The sequence below is a fragment of the Morus notabilis genome, unplaced genomic scaffold (genome assembly GCF_000414095.1).
Source record: "Morus notabilis unplaced genomic scaffold, ASM41409v2 Scaffold103, whole genome shotgun sequence".
In the NCBI taxonomy this organism is placed as follows: Eukaryota; Viridiplantae; Streptophyta; class Magnoliopsida; order Rosales; family Moraceae; genus Morus; species Morus notabilis.
Window position 1 is genome coordinate 173656 of NW_010365971.1, and position 26301 is coordinate 199956.

Here is a 26301-nt window from a genome sequence, read left to right on the forward strand (position 1 = left end):
ATCAAGGTAAATTTGACTGGGACGTTTGGAAAGAGAATTCAGATTTTAATTTGAATCATGATTTGTGACTCGTTATAGTATTTTTTCTCATAAAAAATATACGTAAAATGAGAATAGTTTTGAATCATAATTCTAAATCTATGAACCAAACATCCTTTGTCCTAAAAACCGGCCTCAACATACTAAAAAATGTTTTTTTAAAAGTATAAAGGTACCTATTTAAAATTATTAAAAAAACACATGTTGCTAAAAACAGATAGATTACGACAAAATACAGAGTACCAAATGATACATTCTGTTTTTATATTGAGCACATTGTGACTTTGTCTTTTGTTCTTAGTATATTTAAATACATTACAAATAATTTTTTGGGACTTTTTACGGTACGTCGATATACTGGTATGTTAAGTTTTTTGTCCGTCGGATATGCATAAAATCACGTAAAAATTAAAAAGTATACAGATCAAACGGTTAAAAAAACTTGACTTACCAGTACGTCAGGCGTACCAAAAAATCTCTCTAATTTTTTTAGTTGGCAATCACATTTATAAGATATACTTTTGTTCACAAACTTAAAAACATAATTGAGGATCTAATATATGTCTATTACCTAATTGATTGTCAGAACTAAAACAACCATAACTACCATCCATGATACAAGTAGTTTTTTCATCCAAAAAGGGTTTTTTTTGTAGAATTATCCCGTTAAATTTTTGAGATAACAACTTGCATGAACTACTAATTTTAACAATTTACCCATCCAATTTGCTAAACTATTACAAATATATGACTCATTTTTCTATCATATGTTAAATTAGTAATGTAAAAGCATGTGCAACCGAAATTCCATATATTTCATTTCAAATCCTAACACAAAGCTCTCAAATCTTCAAATCCAAATCCAATCAAAATTTAAAAAAAAACTCATCGTCGAGCGTGCATGTGCTGAGCATCAAGAAGAATAGTGAAATACTAGTGTGTTTGGTTCAAAGATTCGTGTCGTGGTTCGAATCATGGTTCGTGGTTCGCTACAGTATTTTCTCTCACAAAAAACACACGTAAATCAAAAATAATTCTGAATCTATTAACCAAACGTCCTCTAGATCCACATGCATTGGCATCGTGTAAGAGGAGATGGGCTTGGAGAGACTTCACGTCATCAGCGAGGCACATGCATCAGCTGTTGGCCATGGAAGGGAAGATTTGGTGTCTTTATTGATTTATCAGCATTTTGGAGGTCTACAGTGAAGGATACAGACATTATGAAGAGAATTTTGGGGATTAGAGTTTTGTTGTCAACAGAAAAGAAGGAATTTGATTTTTCCACGAGTAATTAAACCACAGTCAGTAAAATGTGTGCCATTACAATAGTTTAACAAATTGAAGGGAGGAATTGCAAAAATTAGGGCAAAACCCAAAAAGTTTAAGGCCCCGTTCACTTCACCAATTCGAGTTTAGAATTCGAGTTTTGCTACAGTAAAAAGCTCTCACAAACAATCACATCTAACTTTTTTGCTACAGTAAAAAGCTCTCACATAAAATCACATCTCAACTCGAATTACAAACTCGAATCAGCGAAGTGAACGGATTCTAAGCAACCAAGTATCAAAAACCCAAAATTTAATAAAAGAATCATTTATTAGATGCATTTTTAATTCACCGAGTATTCACTAGACAAGAGGGGTTTTTTTTATCCATTTTTAAAAGGAAATTTTGCTTCAAAGATCCTTAAACTTTTAAGCACTTGATACTTGGGTCCCTATTTTTTTCAAATCTTGACTTTTGAGTCCCCAAAACGTAAAAGGGGTTGCCTTATTGGTCCTTTTCTTAATCTTTCATTAACTCCTTATCTTTTTAATAAAAAGTGAAACTTCCCAGTTTCCTTGCAATTAGGTCCAAACTTTGTGTTTTGTACAATGGAATTTTTTTAATTTGAAAATAAAAGAACATTTTGTGTTTATTTGATTTGTTTTATTTTAAAGAATTTCTTGCACATTTTCTTTGAAGTGATAAAAAAATACTATAAGTCAAACTAAATCAATGTCTTTACGAGCAGTGACAGAGCCACATATCGGAGGGAACATACCTTCACTCATATTTTAAAATTTTAGTTTTTATTCTTAAAATTTTTATGAACTTTCAATTGGACAGCTGAATGTTGTACATGGTTTATATTCTATGTTGAATTGAATTAACTTAACTTGATTGACCACTTTAGCAATCTTCCTAGTGTATTTGGTTTCTGTAGGACTTGTTTTAAGGGATGATTCGTTAGTACCTGAATGAGCTTAGAAGTAGTGACAAAGTTTCCTCGACATCATTACTAACGTCAAAGATAACTTTTCCATCTTAGGGTATCTTGTTTCAACATCGAGAAGTCGTTTGCTGACATAGTAGACAAATAGTTATACTATTTTCTCTTCTCGGATAAGGACTGAGCTTATAGCGTGTGGGGAGATGACAAGGTATAGAGGCTTAAGACTTCCCTCGACATGGGTTTTGACAAGAAGGGTGGCTTTCCCAGATGTTCCTTCAATCTTTGGAAGGTTGTTTCACATTCTTCAATCCACTCAAGTGTTCATTTCCTCGCAATATATCGAAGAATGGCACACACTTGTCTGTAGACATAGAGATAAACCTATTCAAAGCGGCGACACATCCAGTTAGTTTTTGAACTTCTTTTGGCTTCTTGGGTGATTCTTTGTCGAAGAGTGCCTTTAATCTTTTTAGGATTTGCCTTGATACCTCGACTGCTTATTACAAATCTAAAGAACTTTCTTGATTTAGCTCTAAAGGCACACTTCAAAGGGTTTAGCTTCATGTTATAGCTTCAAAGGATCTGAAACATCTCCCCAAAATGCTCAATGTGTTGTGTAGACTTTTCACTCTTGACTAACATGTCATCGAGGTACACCTACGTTCTTTTATCCAAAGGGCATTACTTTGTAGCAGTAAATCCCACAGTTGATCATAAAAACTGTGTGTTCCTCATCCGTTTTGAACATGGAAATTTGATTATAGCTTGAATAAGCATCCATAAAACTCAACAACTCATGGCGTGTTATTGTGTCGACTAGTTGATCAATTCTTGACAGGGGGAAGCTGTCCTTAGGACATACATTGTTAAGATCACTAAAATCCATGCAAGTTCGCCATTTTCCATTGGATTTTTTCACCAATACAGGATTTGATATCCAGTCTGGATAATTCACCTCCCTTATGAAGTTACTTTTAATTAGCTTATCGACTTCTTCCTTTAACTTCGCAAACCTTTCTGCACTATTGGTCGACGTCTCTGCCTTCTTGGGGATAGTTTGGGTCGATGTTTAATCTATGGCACATAATTTTAAGGTCAATGCCAACCATGTCATTACATGTCCATGCAAATGTGTCGAGGCTATTCTTAAGAAAGTCAATCAGTTGACTTTGCAACTACTGAGTCAACTCAGAACAGATCTTCAATTTCCTCGTCGATTTTGCTTCATTAATGATGACTCCGATAAAATCTTCCGCCAGCCAATTCCCGATTCTTCTCCTAGTAGATGAGGATATATACCTCTTCAAGGTATCCGTGTAACAATTTATGTCCATAATACATAGCCAAGTGCTCATCAGGATCCCTTTTTTCATCATAGGGTACTATATGTGGTGCCTTATATTTTTTAGGTTGTAGGACAACCATAATTTTTGGAGTAAAGAAATGATCATAAGAGTATGATTTTCTCTCAATGTGCAATTGTTGGGCAAAGTGACCCAAATCTACTTGTGCTATCTTACTTTGAAGAACTGCGTCGAAGTGAGCCATCTCACTTTGTAGAGCTTTGAGCTTGTCAGTACTATTTGCTCCATGCATCAACAACGGAGCAGGTGCCTCCTCTCATCGTTTAGCATTTAATTGAGCATGCAAATTTTCGCCTCCCTAGGCTAGGGTTCCTTCATCCTTTTATGTTGGTAATGGAGGCAGGCCGCCTCGACCTTCATTATTAAGTGTTTGGGCTTCGACCGCATCTTGTGTTTCTCTTGCTTGCCTCTTAGCTCGTTATTGATGGCTTCTAAGAAATTGGGTCGACACTTCAGCCGGCCAAGGCTGCTGCCATAGTGTTAACGAGTTCAATCAAATTCACCATCTATTGTTGCAAAAGAATGACTCGGTCTGGTGGGTTATGGGGATTAGGTGGATCAAGTTACTCTCCCTCATGACTTGCTTCATCTTGTTGACCTTGGCTTGCAGCTTTTTTTGGTGAGAGGACTTATCTCCCTAATTTTCCTGATTAGCAACATTATTAGTTGCCCCAGTGACCTGGTTATCCTAATTTCCTTAATCTCCTTAATTGGTAACCGCACTAGCGTTTCCTTGGAGCCATCATAGAATGTTCTTCTCTCTGAGGTTCGACCTCATTCTAGCGTCATTTGTTGATGCTGAAAGCTTGTCAACTCATATTAGATTTCCCTAAGGATTTCTTACACACAAAACGGAAAATGTTAAGTGTAAAAAATATAAAAAACACAAGATTTATTAAGGTTTAGTTGGTGTATTGCCTACGTCCTCTTGTGGATTCTCAAACTTTCATTATACTTGTTTAAAGTACAATAACACTTAGAAAACCTCTCAATGACTAAAATTGTCCTTGTCCCCAATGGCAACTCTTGACCTCTATTTATACACTTTCTACTCGAAGCAAATTAAGATTCTGAGCCCATCCTTAGCCCTTTTTGAAAAAAATAGAGAATTTATCTTTTAAGAGTGTATGAGTTTGGACTGTTATCATTTATTCTCAATAAATACTTTGTTATTAGTGTAAATATTTGACTAAAAAAGTTATGAATTAAGAATAAAAGATAAAAATCATAACTCATACACATTTAAGAGATATTTTTCAAAATTACCCTAACTTTTTAAGATTTATAATAAGATACTATCCCTTAAGGCTTATTTATTTGCACCCAAATTGAAAAAGAGTTTGAACTCAAATTACAACTTTATTTAAGTTCATATTCTTTTATAAAATTTGAGTTTTAACTTAAGTTAAGAACTAAAATCTGAATTCAAGTTCTCCATTAACTCAAATTCTTAAACTCAAACTCAAGTTAATAAACAATATTTTTTCTATTATTAAAAACGTCATAATTTTTTCATTTTAATTCCGATTAAAATGATTTTTTTTCATGCGTTCATAATAAAAAGACAAATAAAACCCCACCCATATACTTTATTAAAATTTTTCATCACCATTAAATTTTTATTAAAATACTATCCATATACAAATTCAATTTTTAACCCACTCAAACACAAACTCAAATAGATTCTCAATTTAAACCATAACTCAATGTGCACATCCAAACGCAAACTCAAATTAGAGTCTCAACGCAAATACACCTTAAATTAAAATCTAAACTCAAGTCACCGTAACTTTAAAAATACAAGTGCACAAGCCCTTAAAAATTTGTAGAATTCATCTTCTAATTTCAAATCAAATTCCTATTTGAATCCTGATTCTGGTAATTCTATCTTCTTCATGCTCTTTAGATTGTTTGACCTTCCTGGTTTATTCTGTACCATCTGATGTGGACTGTAGCTGCGATACGGCGACACCTAAGTGTTGGCCTCTAGAAACTTCGACCATGCATAACAATATACATAAAAATAAAAATACCCAACCCCCGCAAACTATTTAAATTTGGTCTAAACTTTGAGACTTTTTGTCCGACAGATGATAAACTTTGAGAGACTTTTTGTCCGACAGATGATAACCAGCGACAGCCATAAAGAGTTGACAAACCGTATATCTAGAAGCCAAAATCAGAGTTGAAAGAATACTAAAATATATTGTGCATGAGAATCCGTCTTCCTCTTCTGACTTCTATGGAAGGATTTGGGATCTTGTATGACGCTTTTTTTCCTTTTCCTTTTCCTTTGAAGAAACATATATAATATACAAATCAACAAAGTCAAATTCCACAATTATTCATGTGTTCCATAAACGTATCTCCAAACCAACCATGTAGTCGTCTCTATCAATCATCATTTGATCCAAGAACCTCCTCCTTAAGCTCTTCAAACTTAGCAAGTAACTCCTCCCTACTTTTCTGCAAATACAAAAATGTTCCCAGTTGGCACACTACTCAAAATACAGAAGACTAGCCAAAAGTGCAACACGGTTAAGTGTTTTTACCTTAAATATCAAATAGCGATATGTGAACCAGACTGTGTAGCCAAGTCCAACAATTTCCAGAAATTTGGGGATCTGTTTCCCAAAAAAAAAAAAAAAAGATTGAGCAGCGTCAGCATCCCATTAAGTTATAGTCTTAAATTGCAAAAGCGGCATATATAACATGATGCAACAAGAAAAAACAAGGGGGGAAAAAGATTATGTACCACGGGGATAGAATCAATTGCGCCAACAATAGCAGATGCCAGCCAGAGGACAATAGAGGCACCACCGCCGTAAAGTAAGATGGAGTATGTATCTTCAGAGTCAATCTGCAATAGTCAATTCAAGTAACAACATTAAACTATGGGAATGCGACTTCATATCCGGAAAAGGTCAAAAACTGGAATGCAGGATGTACTCAGATACATGTGTAAATATAAACAATATCGCCAAATGCATCATCAGTTTGATACTATAAAAATCATGCGTGTTAATAACCACAAATGTTCTTATGCACTAAGGGAATTATAGTTTAAGAGAAAATTGTGTTGCTCAGTTAACCGCTCAGGAAAAGTTTTCATCAAGCACATAAATTGAGCTCTCTTTACTTTCTGAAATTCATCATAGCAACCAATCTAAATAATAATCCCCAATTTGATAAAAGTGGCAATTTAAAAGCAAGTATTAATTATACAAACTGCAAGGATAAATAGTATGATTAGTGCCAACGACGGGTAAACAGAAAATTGCCACCAAGCTGCAACCAATCATCCAACAAAAAAGCAAAAAACGAGCGAGGAAAACAAGATGCCACCTGGGATACGAAATTTTGACGAGGAGCGAGAAAAAGGAAAAACTTATATAAAGGCAGTGTAAAGATAATAACTAATGCGTCTCATCTCAGTCACGTGCACTAGAGCAACAAAGATGTGAAGAGTTAGAAAAGGACATAAAAAAATTGACAAGAAAAAGAAGGAGAATCAAAGATGTGAAGAGTTAAAAAAGAGCATAAAAAAACTGACAAAAGAAGAAGAGAAAGATGTGAAGAGTTAAAAAAGAACATAAAAATATTTGACAAAATAAAGAAGAAAGAAGCATTTACTTGAGTTGCTCAGGTAACCGCTCAGGATCGACATACATGTCAAAGTTACACAGAGAATACTCTCAACTAGTTTGTGACATCATCATCGCAACTAAGTCTCCAACTTTAATAAACAACCCCTTATTTGCACCACACATACTTGTCGAAGTTACACAGAGAATACTCTCAACTAGGAAGAAGATGAAGAAGAAGAAGAAGCATTTACTTGAGTTGCTCAGGTAACCGCTCAGGATCGACATACTTGTCGAAGTTACACAGAGAATACTCTCAACTAGGAAGAAGATGAAGAAGAAGAAGAAGCATTTACTTGAGTTGCTCAGGTAACCGCTCAGGATCGACATACTTGTCGAAGTTACACAGAGAATACTCTCAACTAGTTTGTGACATCATCATCGCAACTAAGTCTCCAACTTTAATAAACAACCCCTTGTTTGCACCACAAATACTTGTCAAAGTTACACAGAGAATACTCTCAACTAGTTTGTGACATCATCATCGCAACTAAGTCTCCAACTTTAATAAACAACCCCTTGTTTGCACCACTTTAATATAACACGTTACACCACTAAAAGTTGTCAAGTAAAGATAAATTAAAGGACCTTAGCAATATATTGGACAGGACTCGATAGCACTCGAGAAGTGAATATAAGAAACAAACCCCGTAATGCAACAGAGAGAGAGAGAGAGAGAGAGAGAGAGAGAGAGAGAGAGAAGCCATCAAAAGAAAAAAAAGATAGAGCTACCATTACAGCCGACATAGACTATTATGCAAAGGAAATAAACGAATATATATATATACACATATATGTATAGTGAAATCCATATAGCCTAAGAATTACATGGACCGAAATAGTTAAGAATGACACTATTATGCAAAGGAAATAAACGAATATATATATATACACATATATGTATAGTGAAATCCATATAGCCTAAGAATTACATGGACCGAAATAGTTAAGAATGACATTCTAGGTCTAGGCCTTTAGGAAAATCTAATTTTAAACAGAGTTGCGTAGAAAAGTGAAATCCATATAGCCGACCTCAATTAAGATGGGATTAAAGCTTGTTGTTGTTGTATATATAAACATATATGTACAGTAAAATCCAATTAAGCAGTTTCTTACATTAAGCTTATCCAAAACCTCTGATATCAATGATTGCCCTTCATCAACGGGTGACTGTTCAGTCTTTTCTTGAGTTACTTCTGTCGTCAAAATATCATTATCGACTTTCTTTTCTACTGGTGGAAAATCTTCAAAAGTTATCACAGAATCACGCTTTTCACTAGTGTACTGATTAGCTCCACCTAATGTCTCTTCAGATGATGCTTCACTAGTGTACTTATTTGATCCACTTGATGTTTCTTCCGATGTTGCTCTTGGTAAGCACTTCGGAGAATAGATCAATCCTGAAAAATAAAAAGAACAGGCACATAACAGTGAGCTATAAATACAGATATCAGTTTAACCACAAGCTAAATGCCAAAAAGGAAGCGTGGGAACAACAATTACGTTATATTTTGCATAAATAAGTTCCGGGCAAAATTCAGTTACATTGTTGTGCAGTGAGAAAATACTAATCTAAATTAGCATCTAAAGCACCATGGAAAAAACAATCTAAGGTTTTTAATTGTTAAATACTAAACAGACAAAAGTGGATATTCTGAATCAATTGCCTTTAATGTCATTTTCACATTCTGAATCAAGTAAAGAACACGGACGCAATAAAAGCTTCTAAAGCAAAAGACAAAAGCTGCGTAACGATATAATCAAATAAAGGGCATATTAAAAAAATCCCCCCAAACTTAGTCCCTGTGTCTGCTTGCCCCAAACTTTTCAAATACCAAAGACACTCCAGAACTTCATTAAAAAAAAGGGTAAAATTAGGCCAAGTTATTTTTCAATAGATTTGAATCACAATTCAACCATTTTACTACAGTATTTTCCCTCACAAAAATTTAAATTTCAGCTCAAGTTTTCCACCCAAACTTATGAAAAGAACACCGTAGTCTCTGCAATTGTTTTCCAAAAACAAAATAACATTGGGCACATAACTGAACATGAAGTATTCCGTCCACTTTTTGCGCGGCAAAAGTCTCAAAATTGCTACTTTTACAAGTCACAGGGGAATCAAATAAACAAAACAAGTCCACTAATCTCGTAAAATATCTAAAGACTATCAAGAAGAACTTACTAATCAATTCCTAAAGAGCTCGAACTCAATCAACTATATCAAAGCCCCAAATTGTCAGCAAACCTAGGGTTTTCGAAGCAATCGATGATAAACAGTAAAATCACACCACAAAAACCAAAAATGGCGCACACAGAGCAGGATTCGAATCAAGGAAAGAAAAATGAGAGCTTCGTTTCGATTGAATACCAAGCGTTAAAGGATGAAGAACGTACGATAGTGCAGTCCACGAGCGGCGGGAGAGAAGAGTGAGTTTCGTCGGAGGGGGTTAAGAGAGGACTTGCAATGGAGGTGATTAGGGTTTGAGATGAGAAGCCTGCTAGGGTGGTGGTTGGGGATGGGAAGTTTGGACATGGATTGGGAGGTACAAAGCTCCATTTTCTTCTGGAAAAAATGGTGTTCGGCACTTCAAACTTATATAGGCAAGAGCGCGAGATAGGGTTTTGTCGGATTTACGGGGAAACGGGAAACGTAAAGAGGCCCAGTCCAGCTCCATTTGCACGTGGGCTTATTTCTTGCGGAGCCTTGTCTCGTGGGCTCTAACTTACACTTTCTGTGACTCTTTTATCACAATCTCAATTAATTATTTGACACGTGAACTCAAATATGATATATTATTATTTAAATAAAAATAAGATAAGAGAGTTTACGGGTATGTTCTTTTAGAGTGTGACTTTAGTATAATTTTTGAGTTGAATTTAAATTATAACTTGAGTTTGTGTTTAGGTGTGTACATTTGAGATAAGAATCTTTTTTTGAGTTTGTGTTTAAGTGAGTCAAAACTTAAATTTGTATTTATAGTATTTTAATAAAAACTCAATGGTGATGAAAAATTTTAATAGGGTATATGGGTGGGGTTTTATTCGTCTTTTCGTTGTCAACGCATAGAAAAAAAATCATCTCAATCAGGATTAAAACGAAAAAGTTATAGCATTTTTAAGAATAGAAAAAAATATTGTTCATTAATTTGAGTTCGAGTTTCTGAACTTGAGTTGAAGGGGACACTTGAACTCGAGTTCAAACTCGAATTCAAACTTAAAAGAACATGAACTTAAATAAAGTTGGAACTCGAGTTGATTTTTTTTGGAGTTTTTTGGACAACCGAACACACCCTACATATCTAATAATAAATATAGAGAGTAACAGAAAGAATGTCGCTAGCATTTCTCAAAACATATACAAACTCGTTTTTACTTTTTCTTATGTAAAATAATCTCAAAGGAATAGGGTCCTTTCACATTCTCTCTTTCATTTGTAAAAGTGACTAGCGTTTCTCTCTTTAGTTTTATTCTTAGAGCCAGAGTCTTGATGTTGCATCTGGTAGATCATCAAACTCTTGGCCTTCGCAATGGTAGCTTGAGTCTTGCAGGTGGTTCTTATGGCTAATGGGTGCGGTGTGGTGGCGATTGTGTTGGACGAATATGAGAGGCGTGATGTGTGGGATGCTCACTACCAGAGATGGAAGCTTTGGAGCTTTCGACAATGCGAGATGCGGGATGTTTGTGGTGGGCATATGGCATTGGGGTTTCGATCCCGATAGTACAACGATTCCTTTGGGGATCTCTGTATTTGATTTTGTGGTCGATAGTTATACTCCTTTCACGGTGGCTTTTCTCATATTTGATTACCTACTCGTGGCGTGATGGCCGACTTGTTGCCTTGAGTCCTCCATGTTGGCTATGACGATTTATTTTTCGTTGTTTTTATTGTTTTGTACTAAAGGCGTTAATACTTCCACCTTGTTGGTGTTGGTTTATATTGTTTTGTTATCGTGTTAGTTCTGTAATAGCGTATGTGATTTTCCTACCTTCTGAATTTGTCAATGTATTCCACTCATTTATTGAATAGCATGGGTGATGGTATCAGACTAAATTTAATTTTTTGTTGTGTCCCTTATGTTCCCATTACTTGGGGTTTAGTCTCAATCGACTGCATTAATTGATCAACTGTAGTGGTTTTGTCTAAAGAGCTTTGGTCGCGTTTAATCTTTATGTGCCAAGCAGGTCTTTTTCCTTTGGTTATTAGCACTTGTATTTCACCTATGTGCTTCATCCATCTTTACTGGTGGATCCAGTCAATGTTCATGGTCGAATTCCATTGTAGGTGGTGCTCACTTACGATTAGTTTGAGTATGTAACTTTGTTTTAGTGAAATGAAATTTTTGTTTAAAAAAGAAACAATTTTTCAAAGAAAAAAATAACCAATCGCAATTATAGAAACATTCCCAACGCCATTTCCCAAAATTTTTCATTTCCATTTTGATACTCAAAATAAAAAGAAAACACTACCAAACGAGAATGTGTCAATTTGACAAATTACACCTTAAACTTTAAAAACAATAGCAATTAAGGTCCAATAACTAATGAACATTATCAAATTGATGGTTTAAAATATGAGATTCGTGCATGAAAGACAAAGATCGTCATTTTTCAAACCATGTCATGTGCTAATCTCGTGTCTCAATCTAATAATTTGATAACGCCATCAACTATTACATTTCAATTGTAACTGATTTTAAAGTTCAGAGTGCATTTTGTCAAAACTAAAAGTTCAAGGTACAGATTATGCAAAATATGAAACTTTAGGGTGCAATGATGCAATTTACTCTATATTTAAATAAGAACAAAAAAAATAAATAACTATACCATTCGAAAGTGGCATACTTATATTTTACACCCATTGGCATAAACTTAGCATCTATATCACTCAATTCACAAAAACAAAAACCTAACAGGTTATTTTTTCCTTCTTAACAAAGATCACCAGATATTCCCAGCTCCGGTTTTCATAAAGTATTTTTATAGAATATTAATTTTTTTAAATTAACAAAAATAACGAGAGACTAAATAAAATAAATATAAAGTTGTTTGTTTTTAATGGCATACTACATAATTTTCTAAATAGCAGAAAATCACTATGCAATACAATACTATTTGTTTTGCTGTAAATTTTACAAAGGCTATAATTGCTGGCAAATTTAGCACTAGATTTAACATAGACCAAATTGTAGCGTTTGATTTTTATTGGTTGTTGTACTGACTTTTTGATTTAATCGTTATAATATTAGTATTTTAAATTATATTAAATTTAAAAGTTACTTTTGTAACTTCTAAAGTTTGATAATTATGATAAAAAATATATCGTTTAAAATAGTATTATGCATTAAAAAAAGTTAAACTAAAACATGCATATGCCTTTTTCAAATTTTTTGGTATCAAACATAACATTTACATTAATGATGATTTTAGTTTTTTTTTTCCTATTTGAAAACGGTTTTAGTTTCTTAAAAGAAATCGTGGGAAAATGTTTTTTTTTCCCTTTTTTTTTTTTTTTTTTTAAGGAAACGACCGGTTTTTCAATTTAAACTACACGTTTACTTTCATCCGCAATAAATGACCACCCCTTTAATTTAAGGATAGTTAGCATCGCTAGTCCTTGAATTATGAGTATTATTTCACTTTCTGAATTTTTTTTTTCCTTACCATCTTAGTACTTGGATTTTGGTAGTTTTAGTCTTGATGTCAATTTTTGGTGAATGAAATTTGAAATTTAACGGATATAAGCACATATCCGTAAATAGTTACAGTAACTACAAAATGTTCTAAATTATAAAGAGATTTATTAATAATAATGGGAATATTTTACATTTAATATACCTATCTCCATAAATTTTTCACTTACTAATGCAATTAGAAGGTGGTTATTTTTGTTAAATTTCTGGAATCATTTATAAATTTTAGCGTTAAGAACTAGAACTCCAAAAAAAATTAAGATTCAGAAAATAACGTGCCTAAAAAAATTCACTGACTAAAGTCACGCAATACTTCTAGTTTAGGGACTAAGGATCCGTTTAGTTCGCTGATTCGAGTTGAGATGTGATTTTATGTGAGAGTTTTTTACTATAGTAAAAAAGTTAAATGTGGCTGTTTCTGAGAGTTTTTTACTGCAACAAAACTCAAATTCTAAATTGGAATCGGTGAAATGAACGGATAGTAACATTGTTGACAACTATTAATTTAGTCAACTTGATTTGTCATGTTTATCCTTTAGTTACTTATTTTTTCATGTACTAGGGTGCTTGAATGAATCAGAGTGACAGTCGTGAATAAATATGACGTTTTAATTGGTGTAATATAAAAAATATTAATTAAAATGATATTTTTAATTAATATGGCATGATATTATTAGAGGGAGATATGAATCAATTCTCATGTTCTTAGGATTTCTAAAGAGGAGCAATTTATGATTTTCTTTTTTTAGGTTTAAAATATAATTAAAATTTTAATAATTAGTGAATGACCTGATTGTTTGAATTAAAACACTATCAATTGCTTTATAGTTTGAGAGAGAGAAAACTACCTTGGCTGAATTGAAATACCTTAGGGATTCTGGTTCATTTAAGTTGACGGATTTTGACGTCAACAAAACATTCTCTACACTATTAATGGGCATGACGGATATTTAATGACATTATATATTGATATTTTGTGAACGATTGAACAAAAATTGTTACGATCTGACTGTCCTTATCGTCAAAATATGCGATAGTCATATGACAACGACGAGGATGTCATATACATTTGGGAATTTGGAGAGCAAACAAGAAAATCAGTAATGAGATTGCTGGCTTGTGAAGCCTATCACAAAGAGAAAACTAAAGCCAAGTTATGGCATATTGGCAATAATGGCGAATTGGCTATAAACATTTCAGACTTTTAAAAAAAAAAAAAAAAAAAAAAGAACCTCCTTAGGAGAGAAGTGGGTTTCCGGGCCTCAGAAGCTTCCATCCCACAACTTTGAAGCCCGGAAAGCAGCCTAGGCTGTTGCCGAAATTTAACATGAATAATTTTGATAAATATTTTTTTAATTAAATAATTACATTAATAAAAAAATATTTATTAAAAATAAAAAATAAACTTCCGCGCCCTTAATAAAAATAATTCATTTTTTCATATATTTGACTTACATGGAAAGCTGACTCTGATCCATCTCACCGCTCTACCCCGTTCTTATAAATTATCGACCAATCACGCCTCAATCACCACTCTCCTCCACGCGCCCATGCCTAAAGGCTAAAAGGCCCTCAAACACTCGTCTTTAAATCAAACCAAACATTCAAAACGGCGCCGTTTTCAAAACCAACAGACCGAAACCATTCCAACAGAGCGAGTACAAGTTTCTTTAATCACTTTCAGAGGTACGCTTCAAAACAAATAAATTAAAAAATCTAAAAAAGCCAGCCAAAAACCAATTTTCCATTCACTTTCCTCGTAATATAAGCCCCAAGTCGCAACTTGCTCTTCTTCTTCTTCTTCTTCCAATTCCAAGCTGTAATCGAATCTCAATAAAAAAATCAACTCAAATTCCTCTTCTCTCTTCTTCTGCTTCTTCCCTGGTTCATCAATGGCTTCCGGGGTATCAGAAAACCTAACTAGAGAACAGTACGTGTACCTGGCGAAGCTCGCAGAACAGGCCGAACGCTACGAGGAAATGGTCCGGTTCATGGAGAAGCTCGTCGTCGGCGGCGCCGGTGCCGGCGCCGGCACGGAGCTCACCGTCGAGGAGAGGAATCTCCTCTCCGTCGCCTACAAGAACGTGATCGGATCGCTCCGAGCGGCGTGGCGGATTGTCTCCTCGATCGAGCAGAAGGAGGAGAGCCGCAAGAACGACGACCACGTCTCACTCGTCAAGGACTACAGATCCAAGGTCGAATCGGAGCTCTCCAATGTCTGCGCGGGGATTCTAGGTCTGCTGGACTCGCAGCTGATTCCTTCTGCCTCGAGTAGCGAATCCAAAGTCTTTTACTTGAAAATGAAAGGAGATTATCACCGGTACCTTGCGGAGTTCAAGGTTGGGGATGAGAGAAAATCCGCCGCCGAGAACACCATGTTGGCCTACAAGGCTGCTCAGGTAGTGTCAGAATTTGTTCGATTTTGTGCATTTTCATTTCATTGTACAAAGAGATTGATTGATTGATTTTTGTATGAAAATTTTGGGGTTTTTTGAAGGATATTGCGGCTACTGATCTGGCTCCTACGCATCCGATAAGGCTTGGATTGGCGCTTAATTTCTCGGTGTTTTATTACGAGATTCTCAATTCCTCAGAGAAAGCCTGTGCAATGGCGAAGCAGGTTAATTTCCGACTCATGATTAATAGAATTTGTCTTTTTTTATTTATTTATGTTTTTCCTCCGTATTGAGGGGCGAGGTGAAATAGTAAATACCAATTGGTTGTTGTATTATATTTTAGTTAGCAAATTATTATCTCAATTATTAGGAAGATATCTGTCTGTTTTTATAATATTAAAATGATTTTATATTTTAAACATGTATAATATAATTAAACCCGTTTAATCAAACATCGATCTTTTTAGAACTTTATGTTTTCTTAAGCAATTTTAAATTATTAATTCAGAGTTAATTAAGCAAAAAGACCAAAGGAAAAAAAAAACTTTCAGAAAGACAAATCACCTTATGATTTCCCTATTTCATTTTTCTGGGACCTGGGTGATATCTTCTATAGTTTAGTGTTATGATCTTAAGTTTTTCTTTTCTTTTCTTTTCTTTTTTTTAAGCACGTGCTGTGTATTTATACAAGTATTTATTTGTCCACCTATTGTATATCTGGCGTTTTATCATTTATGTGGAAATTGAAATTTCGAATGATTAGATTCAAGAAAGGAAAAAAAAAGAGTGAAAGGATAAGTGTACTATGAACTGGTTGGGAATTTGATTTGGGTTCAAACTTGCCCCACTCTTACCAGTTATAGTAATGTACATTGGGACTGATATATTTTCCATATTCACGTGTCTTAACAGTTGTATATCCTCCACTTGCTGACCCCAAGCATTAAATTCTATTTGTTTTGTCGCAAAGCTTTCTTGTTCTGAATTTAAATATCTCTGTAGATATTTAGGACCCTTGCTTCTTCGGTCTTTTGATCAGTAGATATTAGTGGATCGCAGTGAGGATTAGTTCCCTTTCGCATATGGAACGTACTCTTTTTCCTTTTTTTTTTTTTTTTTTTTTTTTGGTGTTAGTACTCATTTTACTACAATCACGTAAATGGAAGCTGATACATAAGATGGTGTTCAGAATCAATTTTATTTTGTTTTAGTAATACCAGTTTTTCTTTTGCACTGCTCAGAAACAGCTATTGAACTAGAAATGAAATGGTAGTTCTTTTGCATTTGGATTTCAGATGAAACCCAATTATTGATCTCTATTTCAGTGCATTTCATGTTAGCAAGTATCTAGTGTATTTACCTAATTTGGTCAGCCATAAATCAGAAATTTGACGATGGTGAGTGAATAACTTTTGATTTCTCTCAAACAGGAGTTGAATTTTCATGTGTGGCAAAGTATAATATTAGTGTGAATGTGATGCTTTAATTGGGGGTAATTGATTTTCCTTGTGAAAGCTGGAGTTTGGTAGATGTTAAGTTGGCATCATGTTATTTCTTTATTTTTACTTTTTGCATGGCGGCGTCATGTTAATTTTACTGTACAGTGCTTTGATATCTTCTAGTGCCCAAGTCCCACCTTCAAATAGGCTGAGTCGCAGTGCTATAAAGAATTTATAAGTTTGAGATTTTTATTAGAGCTGCAACAATCTTCTTTTTCGAAAAAAAATATATATATATTCTTGAAGAAATTATTTATATGTGGAAAGTAAGATAGACTTTCAAGCCTGTTATAGGTAATACATGAGTGAAATAAAGTTGATAATAAAAATGCAAGTGTGGTAGTGGAAAAAGGAAATTAATATTGAAAGTAGTATATTGTGAATTTGATATTTATATGTGGATTGGACACCCTTTCCAATTAGTTTTTGGTATAAGTTTTAATCAAGGTCCACTTGACATGGTATCAGAGACAAATTGTACAGGCGATGTGGGTTTGGAGATTGGACCCTAGCCTTGCATGCGGCTTGAGGGTGTTAGATTGTAAATTGATATTAAGATGTGGATTGGGCACACCTTTGGGGATGAGTTCTACCCAAGGCCCATTTCACAGAAGAAATGTATAAAGAGTGTTTGAAGGTGATTCCAGATAACCTAAAAATATTGATGACGACACGGTCAACTTTTTCCTGAGGGGATTGGATTGTACTTCACTAGGAACCTGTTTTTATCGGCTTAAAGAACTGTTTTTGACTTATTTAGTTCGAAAGCTACTTTTGAGCCTGTTCGAATGGGCAACATAAAAGTGCTTTTAACTTTTATAAGCTCTTCTAGAACAAGCGCCCTCCTGAGTGCTTATAAAAAAAGAACTCATAAAAAACTTTTTTATTTAGATTTTTAATCTTTTATTTGGGAATAACGAATTAAAAACTCCATCCATATCTTTGCATTACCTTACTTTTTGTAACAATAGGTGTTTTTGACTTATTTACCCGAACAGATTTAAAAGCTCTAACTTTTGACTTAACAATAGGTGTTTTTTCATGCACTATCTAAACACTAGTTAAAAAACTCTGATTTACGCTTCTCTTATTCTGCTACTTGAAAATAAAAGCACAAGCTCTTTCAAACGGGCCCTAGTTCTTGATTTTGTTACTTGTTAGTTGTCAGGAATAAGACAATTGTAGTTCTTTTTATTTTATTCTATTTATTATTATTTTTTCCTTTAACTGATAAGGCCAATGGCAGCTTCGTTTCTAAGTATCACCAAAACAATCAGAGTGCTATACACATATAAATAAGATAACTTGAAATGGATATAGTTAAGACAGAGAACAAATTAGGATACAAAGTTGGTATGCTTAGCATTATTCCTGAGATAAATCTGAGCAATTTAGCTTGCATCACTTGGGATGCTATTGAAAAATATAAGCTGCTATTTGTTGGTTGTAATTCATTTTGTTAGTTTCGGGCGCTTCAGCTTGATGGAAAAGGGAACAAAACAATCGATCAGTGAAGTCTCAACTAGTTAAGTTTCTTTTTTTTTCTTTTTTTTTTTAAATGAAAAAAGGGTTATAGAGATGGAGGGTGGTGTACCCATGTAATTTCAGGAAGGCAAGGTATTCCTTCGTGGCATGCAAATCCCTATTAAAGTGGATTGCCCGTATACACCGACCATCACGCTGGTCTAAGCTTGAACACATAACTGGAGATTACCTGGAAGTTAAGTGCCCATTTAGTAAACATGTTCAAGTGGTTTGAATCAAAAAGTTTAAATAAACTAGCCTTTGGCAAAACTTTTTGAGGTTTGGTTTCATTCGTTCGAGAAAAAAAAAAAAACCCTTAAGAATTCTGAGTTTAATCTGCAGGGTGTTTTTAATGTTTTGTTGCAAAAGTTCAAACATGTGACCAATTTTTTCGTATCCATATTAGTAGTACTAGAAATTACCTGGTCCAAATACCTTTCTTCTCTTTATTGTGGGGATTAAGGGACTGTTGTTACCACATATGGAGTTTTCTAACAGATGCATATTAGAGATAATTTGGAATAATACTGACATACTGTGATATCCTGCATATGGAGTTGCTTGCTAAATACGTAGAGCATAACTTGAGCTATTCTAGATCTGTGTTCATCTGTTTCGTTGCACTATTCTATGTATTAAGAACTCTGTTTTACGAGGTTCGATGTTGCTATATGTATAGTACATGGTTTCCGATGGCATGAAACTTAGCATTCTCTGATTACGTAAATTCCAATGATTTCTGTGTTCTTTTTCCGTAAGGCTTTTGAGGAAGCTATTGCTGAACTCGATACACTTGGCGAGGAGTCTTACAAGGACAGCACTCTCATCATGCAATTGCTGAGGGACAACCTCACTCTTTGGACCTCTGATATGCAGGTCAGTGCAACTTTTAGCTGGGGCATTACCATCAACTGATATATAGTTGGAGGGATATTTTAGCTATTTTCTTTTATGGCCACAAAAACATTATTTTACTTTGAATTAAGTCGAAGCTGTTAAAGGGAGCAAGAAGAGATAAATATATCATTATCAAAGGGGACTGAATCACTTTACATCAAATATAGTACTTTGTTGTTGATATCTGTTGGTCTATCATGGAAAAGAAAGGAGACTTTAATACTCTTTCCTGCTTGTGTTTTATTTGTTTATATTGGTAGTAACTGACGTGGTACAAGCAAATATTTCTTCCTTTTCTTTGATGGATGCCCAAAAGTTCTCCAATTTGCAGTTCTAATTTTGAGGCCATTTGGTAAATAGGTTCAAACGGTTTGAACTAAAAAATTCTTTTGAAACAGGCAAATATTTTTGAGGTTTGGTTCAAACCATTGATTCAATATTTTGAAAAACAAAAAAAAGCAAAAAAAACCTAAGAATTCTGAGTTGTGATTGTCGAATTCGGATTTTTTTGGGATCTAGATCTTTTAACATTCTGTACAATGTGTAACTCTGGTGGGTTTCGTGCAGGAACAGATAGATGAGGCTTGAGGATCTGTTATGCTCCTCGAAGGAGGTGGGCTTGAATGTCATAAATATTCTGTAAACATAAATATTTCTGTAAACTGCATGTGGCTAAGTTACATTATTGTCGTTGTATGCATACCATGCACTCTTTCAATTTGCTCTCTTTTTCCTCACCTTTTATCTTTTACCCCGGTTAAAGAATGTACTAATGAATCATCATAAATTCATAATTATAGTGTTTTTTTTCCTGTATCGTCTTTTTCTCCTCAACTTAAGTTGATGGTCATTTTGCTTAAATTACTTCGATGATACCAAGTTGCTGACTTTTGCCTGGGGCTAACTTGGCCTGCAATTCTAGAGATGTCAATTGAGCCCGGGCGACCCATCGAGCATGATGGCATGACATGAAAAATTTTGAGCCGAGTACGGCACGGCACAAGATTATTATGGGTTGGGTTAAGCACGACATGAAGTGGTGACCCATGTTGGGCTCATAGTTTTAAGCATGTGAATTTGGCATGACACGGCTCGATGATAAACACAACAAGGTCAATTGAGCACGATGCGTTGATACGAAAAATATAACTTTTCTCATTTTATTGTATAAGTTTTATGTTGTTGTTACGTATTGTTCAATATTTAGAAAAACTTATTTATCCACAAAATAGAATGAATTTCCAAAAAAAAAGAAAAATAGAATGAATTCATTTGATCTTAAAATATTTAAGGATTAATGACAAAAATTCTCCTTAAATTATATCCCTCGTAACATTTTACCCTATAATTTTTAAAACACAATATCTATTCCTCTTAAACAATGAAATATTAACAAAAGAACCCCTTCTATTAGGTTTTTAATTAAAATTGACATTTAATTTGCTATTTCACAGGTATTTTGATAATTCTATGTTTTAAAATTTAATTTGAATTTAAACTAATTTAAATATTTAAGAAAACCATATAAATTTTGTTATTCTACCAAAAAGATTCATAAAATTTTTAACTTACATTCAATAAATAATAGATGTATAATAATTAAAAGTTTAAATTTAAATTAATTTTCAATTCAAATTAAATTTTAAACCATAGAGCTACTAAAATACCCAAAAATAACAAATTAAATGTTAACTTTAGTTAAAAATAAACCTAACAGATGGAGCTTTTTTGTTAACATTTTATTGTTAAGGAAGAACACATGTTACATTTTAAAGATTAGAGGATAAAGTGTTACAATGGATATAGTTTAAGGGAAATTTTTATATTGATTTACATTAATTTTCTCAAATTAACAAAATTAAATGTAATTAAATATAATCTAATATCTTAATACAAAATATATTTGTCACTTATATTAAGTGTATTTAAGAATTGATGTTCTTAAATCTCAACTCAACGGCTCTTTTGTTTCTTTTTTTTTTTTTGTTAATTACTTGCTTATAGGCGATTCTTAATTCTGTAATTTAAATAATTTATGTAGTGTTAGATTTGTAATCCTTTTATGTTAGTTGTCTTCTCTTCACAATAATTTAAATAAAATGAAAAATTTTATTTATAAATTAGAACCTATGATGATATCAAGTTTTTTTTTTTGGCTTAGTAATAGCATATGAAATTATATTTTTATTTTAATTATTTATTATTTCAAATTGTTCAAAAAATTATTTTTTTATCATATAAAAAAATCAATTTAAAACGACTCAATGGTCCAATGAGCCAGTCCAAAAGCCCATTGTGCCAAGCACGAGCTTGGTACTGCAGGAGCTCAAATGTGCTTGGGCCATGGGTCATGCCGAGCCTTTAATTTTAAATATTAGATTGCTACGAGCACAACACGAAATTTTAATGGATTATGTTGAACACAACATGAAGTACGCATGGTTCTAGTTAATTATGAGCCGGGTCCAACCGGCATGGTACAATTTACATCTCTAATGCAGCAAATCTGATTATTTAAACTTGTGCAGCCTCCAGTCAGTGAAAATGTTAAAAGATGAACAATGTGGCCAAGAGTTTGTCCATTCTCAGCGTCCATTTGTGTAGAACCACACAAATAATTGGCTCTTGGGGGAAAATTAGGGAAGACCATTTGCATTTATTGTCACGTTAAAACTTAAAATAGGTCATTTTAAAAATAAAAAAAGAAAAAAAAATATGCCATCCAACCTTTTTTAGGCAGTGAAGATCTTACTTCGTCCAAAGCTCGACAATTATTATCCAAATTACACATTTTTTTTTCCTAGGTAGAAACTAGAATCCACCAAACACTTCCACTTGTTTCCTGATTGTGATACCTTTCTGCTTGCCATTCTAGGCCTTGAGATTTGTGATTAGAACTTGATTCGTTTGTCAAAAGACTGTTTTTTAAAGTCAAGCCTTGGAATATTTGCTCAATTAGTGCCCAAAAGCTAAAAGCAAAGGGGATATCAGTATTTCTTCTTGCCTTCAAAGGCCAAAAAGAAAAAGAAATGACCTCATTTTGAGAACTATTTGGTAGGAATTAGGATTGAAAAAATACCATAGTTACGAGCCATCAATTTTCGTTGAGTTTTATTAAATTTATATGCTTTTTTCAATCTTATATGTATTTATTTATTTATGCATGCGTTGTATAAATCTTGAGAATTGGTTTATTTATTTATGTATTTTTTTGAGAGTCTCTACGGTGAGATCTCTTAAAAAAACTCATTAGTAGAACATTTTATTTTATTTTTTAAATTAAATTTTTAATGATTAAATTTGTATAAATTTATATTAAAAATTTACAGTGCATCACACATAATTATTCTTTCGGTAGATCTAATTATTAAAAAAAATAATCTAATAATTAAAATAAAGAGTTCGTTTAGTTTATTAATTTAAAATTTTAATTTAAGTTAAGATGTGTTTTTATGTGAAAATTTTTTATTATAATAAAAATGTTAAACATAATTATTTTTAAATTTTTTTTATTATAATAAAATTTAAATGAGTAAAATAAACGGATTAAATTATTTTACTCGAGAGTCTCGGTCAAGAGAAAGCCATTTTTCTTGCCTTTCTTTTTTGGCTTCTATCAATCACCTCATTGAGCAATTGTCACTTTCTACATCACCTCACACTGCCATCATCCATGTTGGATAACTGATATCAGCTTCAGAGTGGGACACTGGAATCGCAAATACCAAGGGTTTTTTTTTTTTTTCTTTCTAAACTCATAATTCCCACCAGGAATTCTAGGCGGCTCTAAAATCAAGTAAGCAAGAATTGTCCAACCGAAAACCATTACTCTTTTATATAGGGTCAAGGACGCTCTATAAGCAGCTCATGAATTAAAGCCTAAAATCCACATTGATTTTGCTAAAAAAAACTTTTCTAGTAGAACTAAAAAATAAACTATCAATAGTTTTTTATTTTTAGTTATCAGATGTGATTAGAAATTATCTGTTTCGTATATTTTTTTAATTTAATGTGATTTTAATTGAATCTAACAATTAAAAATTGACACTATTAGTATGTCTAATCTACCAGAGAAACTATCTCGTATTATTATTTCTTTTTTCTCTACCTAAGAAAAAAAGGAAACACCAATGATCAATGATGGACCATTGGTCTGGAGCAAAAAAAAAAAAAAAAAGGACCATTGTTGTTAACAAAAAAATGAGAAGTATACTGTAGGAGGAGTAAGGTTCATTGTTTAAATTGTTAGATTAGTATTAAGATTTTATCAAATCGACATGTTTTTCTATTTTAATGTGATTTGATCAAATATGACGTTAAAAAATGTGCGCTACTGACAATAATAGTTACTGTAGAGCTTCAAAGAAAAAAATAAGGGAAAAAAAAAACTTGACCAACTGTTTGTGGACCATAACAGAGGATTACTGATGGACATTTGTAGCTCCTGTTATGGTCCATGAATATTATTCACTGTTCAAAGCAATCACGATCCAAGCCAAATGCTCTGTGATTTACTTTGACCCTTAAATTGTTGGTTTTTCCTGGCCCTGTTAGGATCAATTTATGAATATTATTTCGAAAAAAAAAAAAAGAAGCTTATGAACCAACTGGAGTTATAATAACAACTAAAAACAAAGTTTTTGTTTCAATAACTGACAGGCATATTCCTTCTGAAGTTAACCTACAAGTGTGTCGAAAAGACGAATTATACAAGTATAACTCACTGTTTTTCAGTCTAAACAAGAACCGAAAATAGCTAATCTCTTGTCTCTTCCCCTGCCTCTTCAGTGCTAACCTCTTTTCATTAAATACCGAATTAAATAAGTTTATAAAAGAAACAAAAAGTTCCCTAAAATAAGTTTTCTAAGGCACCACATTAACGTTGATCTTGTATCATTTCTCTTATTATATAGTCAATTAATTGTCTTATATATGCCATCCATATGAATTATGATAACATAATAATGAGCAGGTTTTAAATACAAATTTCTTTTCTAGTTGATTAATTAAATTCTCTACTCTTGATAAATTAAATAAGATTGGCTGCTAAACTTTAATATAACTACAAGCTATTATAAGGTTGTTCAGCACATGTCAATTATATTCTACTATAGCTTTTGCCATAAATGCAGCTTTTCATAATGTATTTAACAGAAACAACTAACAATGAAAAAAGTTTGGAATATATAATTCACAAGTTGGCACCGCAGGAGGGAGACAAATAGAGACAGTGTAGATCCAATTCATTCTTTATATAAAATTCCCAACAATATATATATATATATATGTACATACATATGTACATATATATGTTTGCATAATGGCGCTTATGGTGGACTCTCTCACAGAAGCTATATTGGCTGTTGTTCTGGATGCTTTTGATGCCAAGGCTCGGCATTTGAGAGAGAGAGAGAGAGAGCACTATCGAGAGCTCGAATCTCAAACTGACGAAGAGGAAGACCAAAAAGGGTTCGGATTTGGACCACACCATGTCATGCCTTGCCATGCCATGCAAGGCCAATAGAGGGGAGGGGGAAACAAACTAAGCAATTTTATTTTAGGCATAATCTCAAATCCCACATCTTGACGTATCTGGCACTTATAATGTTTTTTCTTCTCTTTGTAAGATCGTTTGTATGTTCAAATAACACTCAATTTGTTTAAGAGTATCACATAATGTTACAGGTTCTTGATTATATTTATTGAGTGTTACAACTAAAAAAGTTTGAGTGTTTTGTAAACGTTACAATGATGAACGAAAAGTGTTAAAAAGTAACTGACTGGTTCGGGTGCCTGATTGGAAAATTTTTATTTATTTTTATTCATTTGTTAATAAAAATGTGGATGAAGAAGAGCTAGCTCTGCTGTTACAAAAGTGAACAAAGTAAGGCTGCTATTAAAATTTATCACACACGTGATTTGGGTCGTGTAATAAAGTCTGTTCCACATAGGTGGCCATCCTCTTTAGGAATTTTTGGGAGCTACAGCCCAAACCCCATAAAAGAGGGTGTTGTGTTGGAAAGTTTATAGTGATCTCCTTATGAAAAACTTTTTTTTTTTTTTTTTTTTTAGAGTGGTTAAGAGGTGGGTGGAGCATCTCTAGGAAGAGGGAGAAGGGAAAAAGAGTTAGAAATTTGTGTTGATAAAAAGTCTAGAAAAGAGAAAGAGCATGTGTCTTTTAGATCCAAATTAGCTGAAGTTCTTTTCATAAATGCAGATTCAGTATCCTAAGCGGGGGAATTGTTTTTGGCAATTTGGGCAATATCCCTTTTTTTTTTTAATAATATTGACCATATCACAATTCTCAACTCTCTAGTACTTCCCGATGTTAGTCACTTTTGTTAGGTCCGTTTTTCGGTCGGTGTCACAAGTGGTGTTGCAACACTGGTTGTGACACTGATGACAGTAAAAATGTAAACATATTTTTTTTCTTTTAATTCAGTTCCAGTGATTGTGAGGGCAATAAAATAACATAAAGCATAAAGAACACACAAAATTGGTATCGCAGTTCGGTGCGCACACCTACTCTGCGGGGCTACGCCCAGACAATGAATAATCCACTAAGTTCAAAGGATTACACACACCAATCGGACTTATACACCCAAAGAATCCCTCCTTGACGTTATCGCCGCCGTGTCGAATCTCCTTAATGGCATTGTCCAGCGAGCACCACTCGTCTTCAAAACTGCACGGTGAAATTTCTTTGGCTGGCAGTGCGCTTTCTCCCAAAAGCTTCTAATCTTTCTCCCGAAGGACGATCTTCAATCAACACATAAAGGCTCACTCTCTCATAGACTTTTTCTGAATATTTCTTCTATAAAAACTATGCCCCAAATGTCTCCTTTAATTTCTAAAAGCTCAAAGACATAAAAAATAATTTCTCTTCCTTCCGAGGCACACCCTTTCACATACACACATGCAATATACATATAATCATACCACCAATCAAGATTTTTCTGTTTTCAGCCCTGTGTCCCACACCACTACACGTTCTGCCATTGCACTCTTATTCAACCTGCCTCAAGTC

The 26301-nt window shown here is 33.5% G+C and overlaps 2 protein-coding genes and 3 non-coding genes across 7 annotated transcripts; 1 reads left to right on the plus strand and 4 right to left on the minus strand.

Annotated features, from left to right (window-relative positions):
- Positions 1-5806: 5806 nt before the first annotated feature.
- Positions 5807-9896, minus strand: LOC21391911 (protein CURVATURE THYLAKOID 1D, chloroplastic). The gene is made up of 5 exons (XM_010108993.2): positions 9663-9896; positions 8382-8665; positions 6377-6481; positions 6174-6245; positions 5807-6087 (listed from the first exon to the last, which is right to left on the minus strand). The coding sequence occupies exons 1-5, from the start codon at positions 9823-9825 to the stop codon at positions 6016-6018; spliced, it is 696 nt and encodes a 231-aa protein (XP_010107295.1). The 5' UTR covers positions 9826-9896; the 3' UTR covers positions 5807-6015.
- LOC112093757 lies at positions 6701-6782 on the minus strand. Its single transcript, XR_002903191.1, has one exon. It is a non-coding gene; the product is annotated as a small nucleolar RNA snoR128 (small nucleolar RNA).
- Positions 7260-7345, minus strand: LOC112093758. The gene has a single exon (XR_002903192.1). It is a non-coding gene; the product is annotated as a small nucleolar RNA snoR128 (small nucleolar RNA).
- LOC112093756 lies at positions 7567-7652 on the minus strand. The gene has a single exon (XR_002903190.1). It is a non-coding gene; the product is annotated as a small nucleolar RNA snoR128 (small nucleolar RNA).
- Positions 9897-14695: 4799 nt separating the features above from the next.
- Positions 14696-20090, plus strand: LOC21391912 (14-3-3-like protein GF14 kappa). 3 transcript variants are annotated; one of them, XM_024172811.1, is made up of 4 exons: positions 14697-15357; positions 15456-15578; positions 19137-19253; positions 19848-20090. In XM_024172811.1, the coding sequence occupies exons 1-4, from the start codon at positions 14851-14853 to the stop codon at positions 19860-19862; spliced, it is 762 nt and encodes a 253-aa protein (XP_024028579.1). In that variant the 5' UTR covers positions 14697-14850; the 3' UTR covers positions 19863-20090. The 3 variants fall into 3 exon arrangements, with proteins under 3 accessions (XP_010107296.1, XP_024028579.1, XP_024028578.1); XM_024172810.1 differs by having other exon boundaries at positions 14698-15357; positions 19842-20090; XM_010108994.2 differs by lacking the exon at positions 19848-20090 and having other exon boundaries at positions 14696-15357; positions 19137-19307.
- The last annotated feature ends 6211 nt before the right edge of the window (positions 20091-26301 follow it).

Bases quoted from the DNA above. Each gene is read 5' to 3' on its own strand.
- LOC21391912 (XM_010108994.2), top strand. From the start codon at position 14,851: ATGGCTTCCGGGGTATCAGAAAACCTAACTAGAGAACAGTACGTGTAC. The intron at 15,358-15,455 runs GTAGTGTCAGAA...GGTTTTTTGAAG, and splicing joins TGGCCTACAAGGCTGCTCAG to GATATTGCGGCTACTGATCT. The intron at 15,579-19,136 runs GTTAATTTCCGA...TTTTTCCGTAAG, and splicing joins CCTGTGCAATGGCGAAGCAG to GCTTTTGAGGAAGCTATTGC.
- LOC21391911 (XM_010108993.2), bottom strand. From the start codon at position 9,825: ATGGAGCTTTGTACCTCCCAATCCATGTCCAAACTTCCCATCCCCAAC. The intron at 6,482-8,381 runs GTAAGAAACTGC...TGACTATTGCAG, and splicing joins AGGTTTTGGATAAGCTTAAT to ATTGACTCTGAAGATACATA. The intron at 6,246-6,376 runs GTACATAATCTT...TTTGGGAAACAG, and splicing joins CAATTGATTCTATCCCCGTG to ATCCCCAAATTTCTGGAAAT.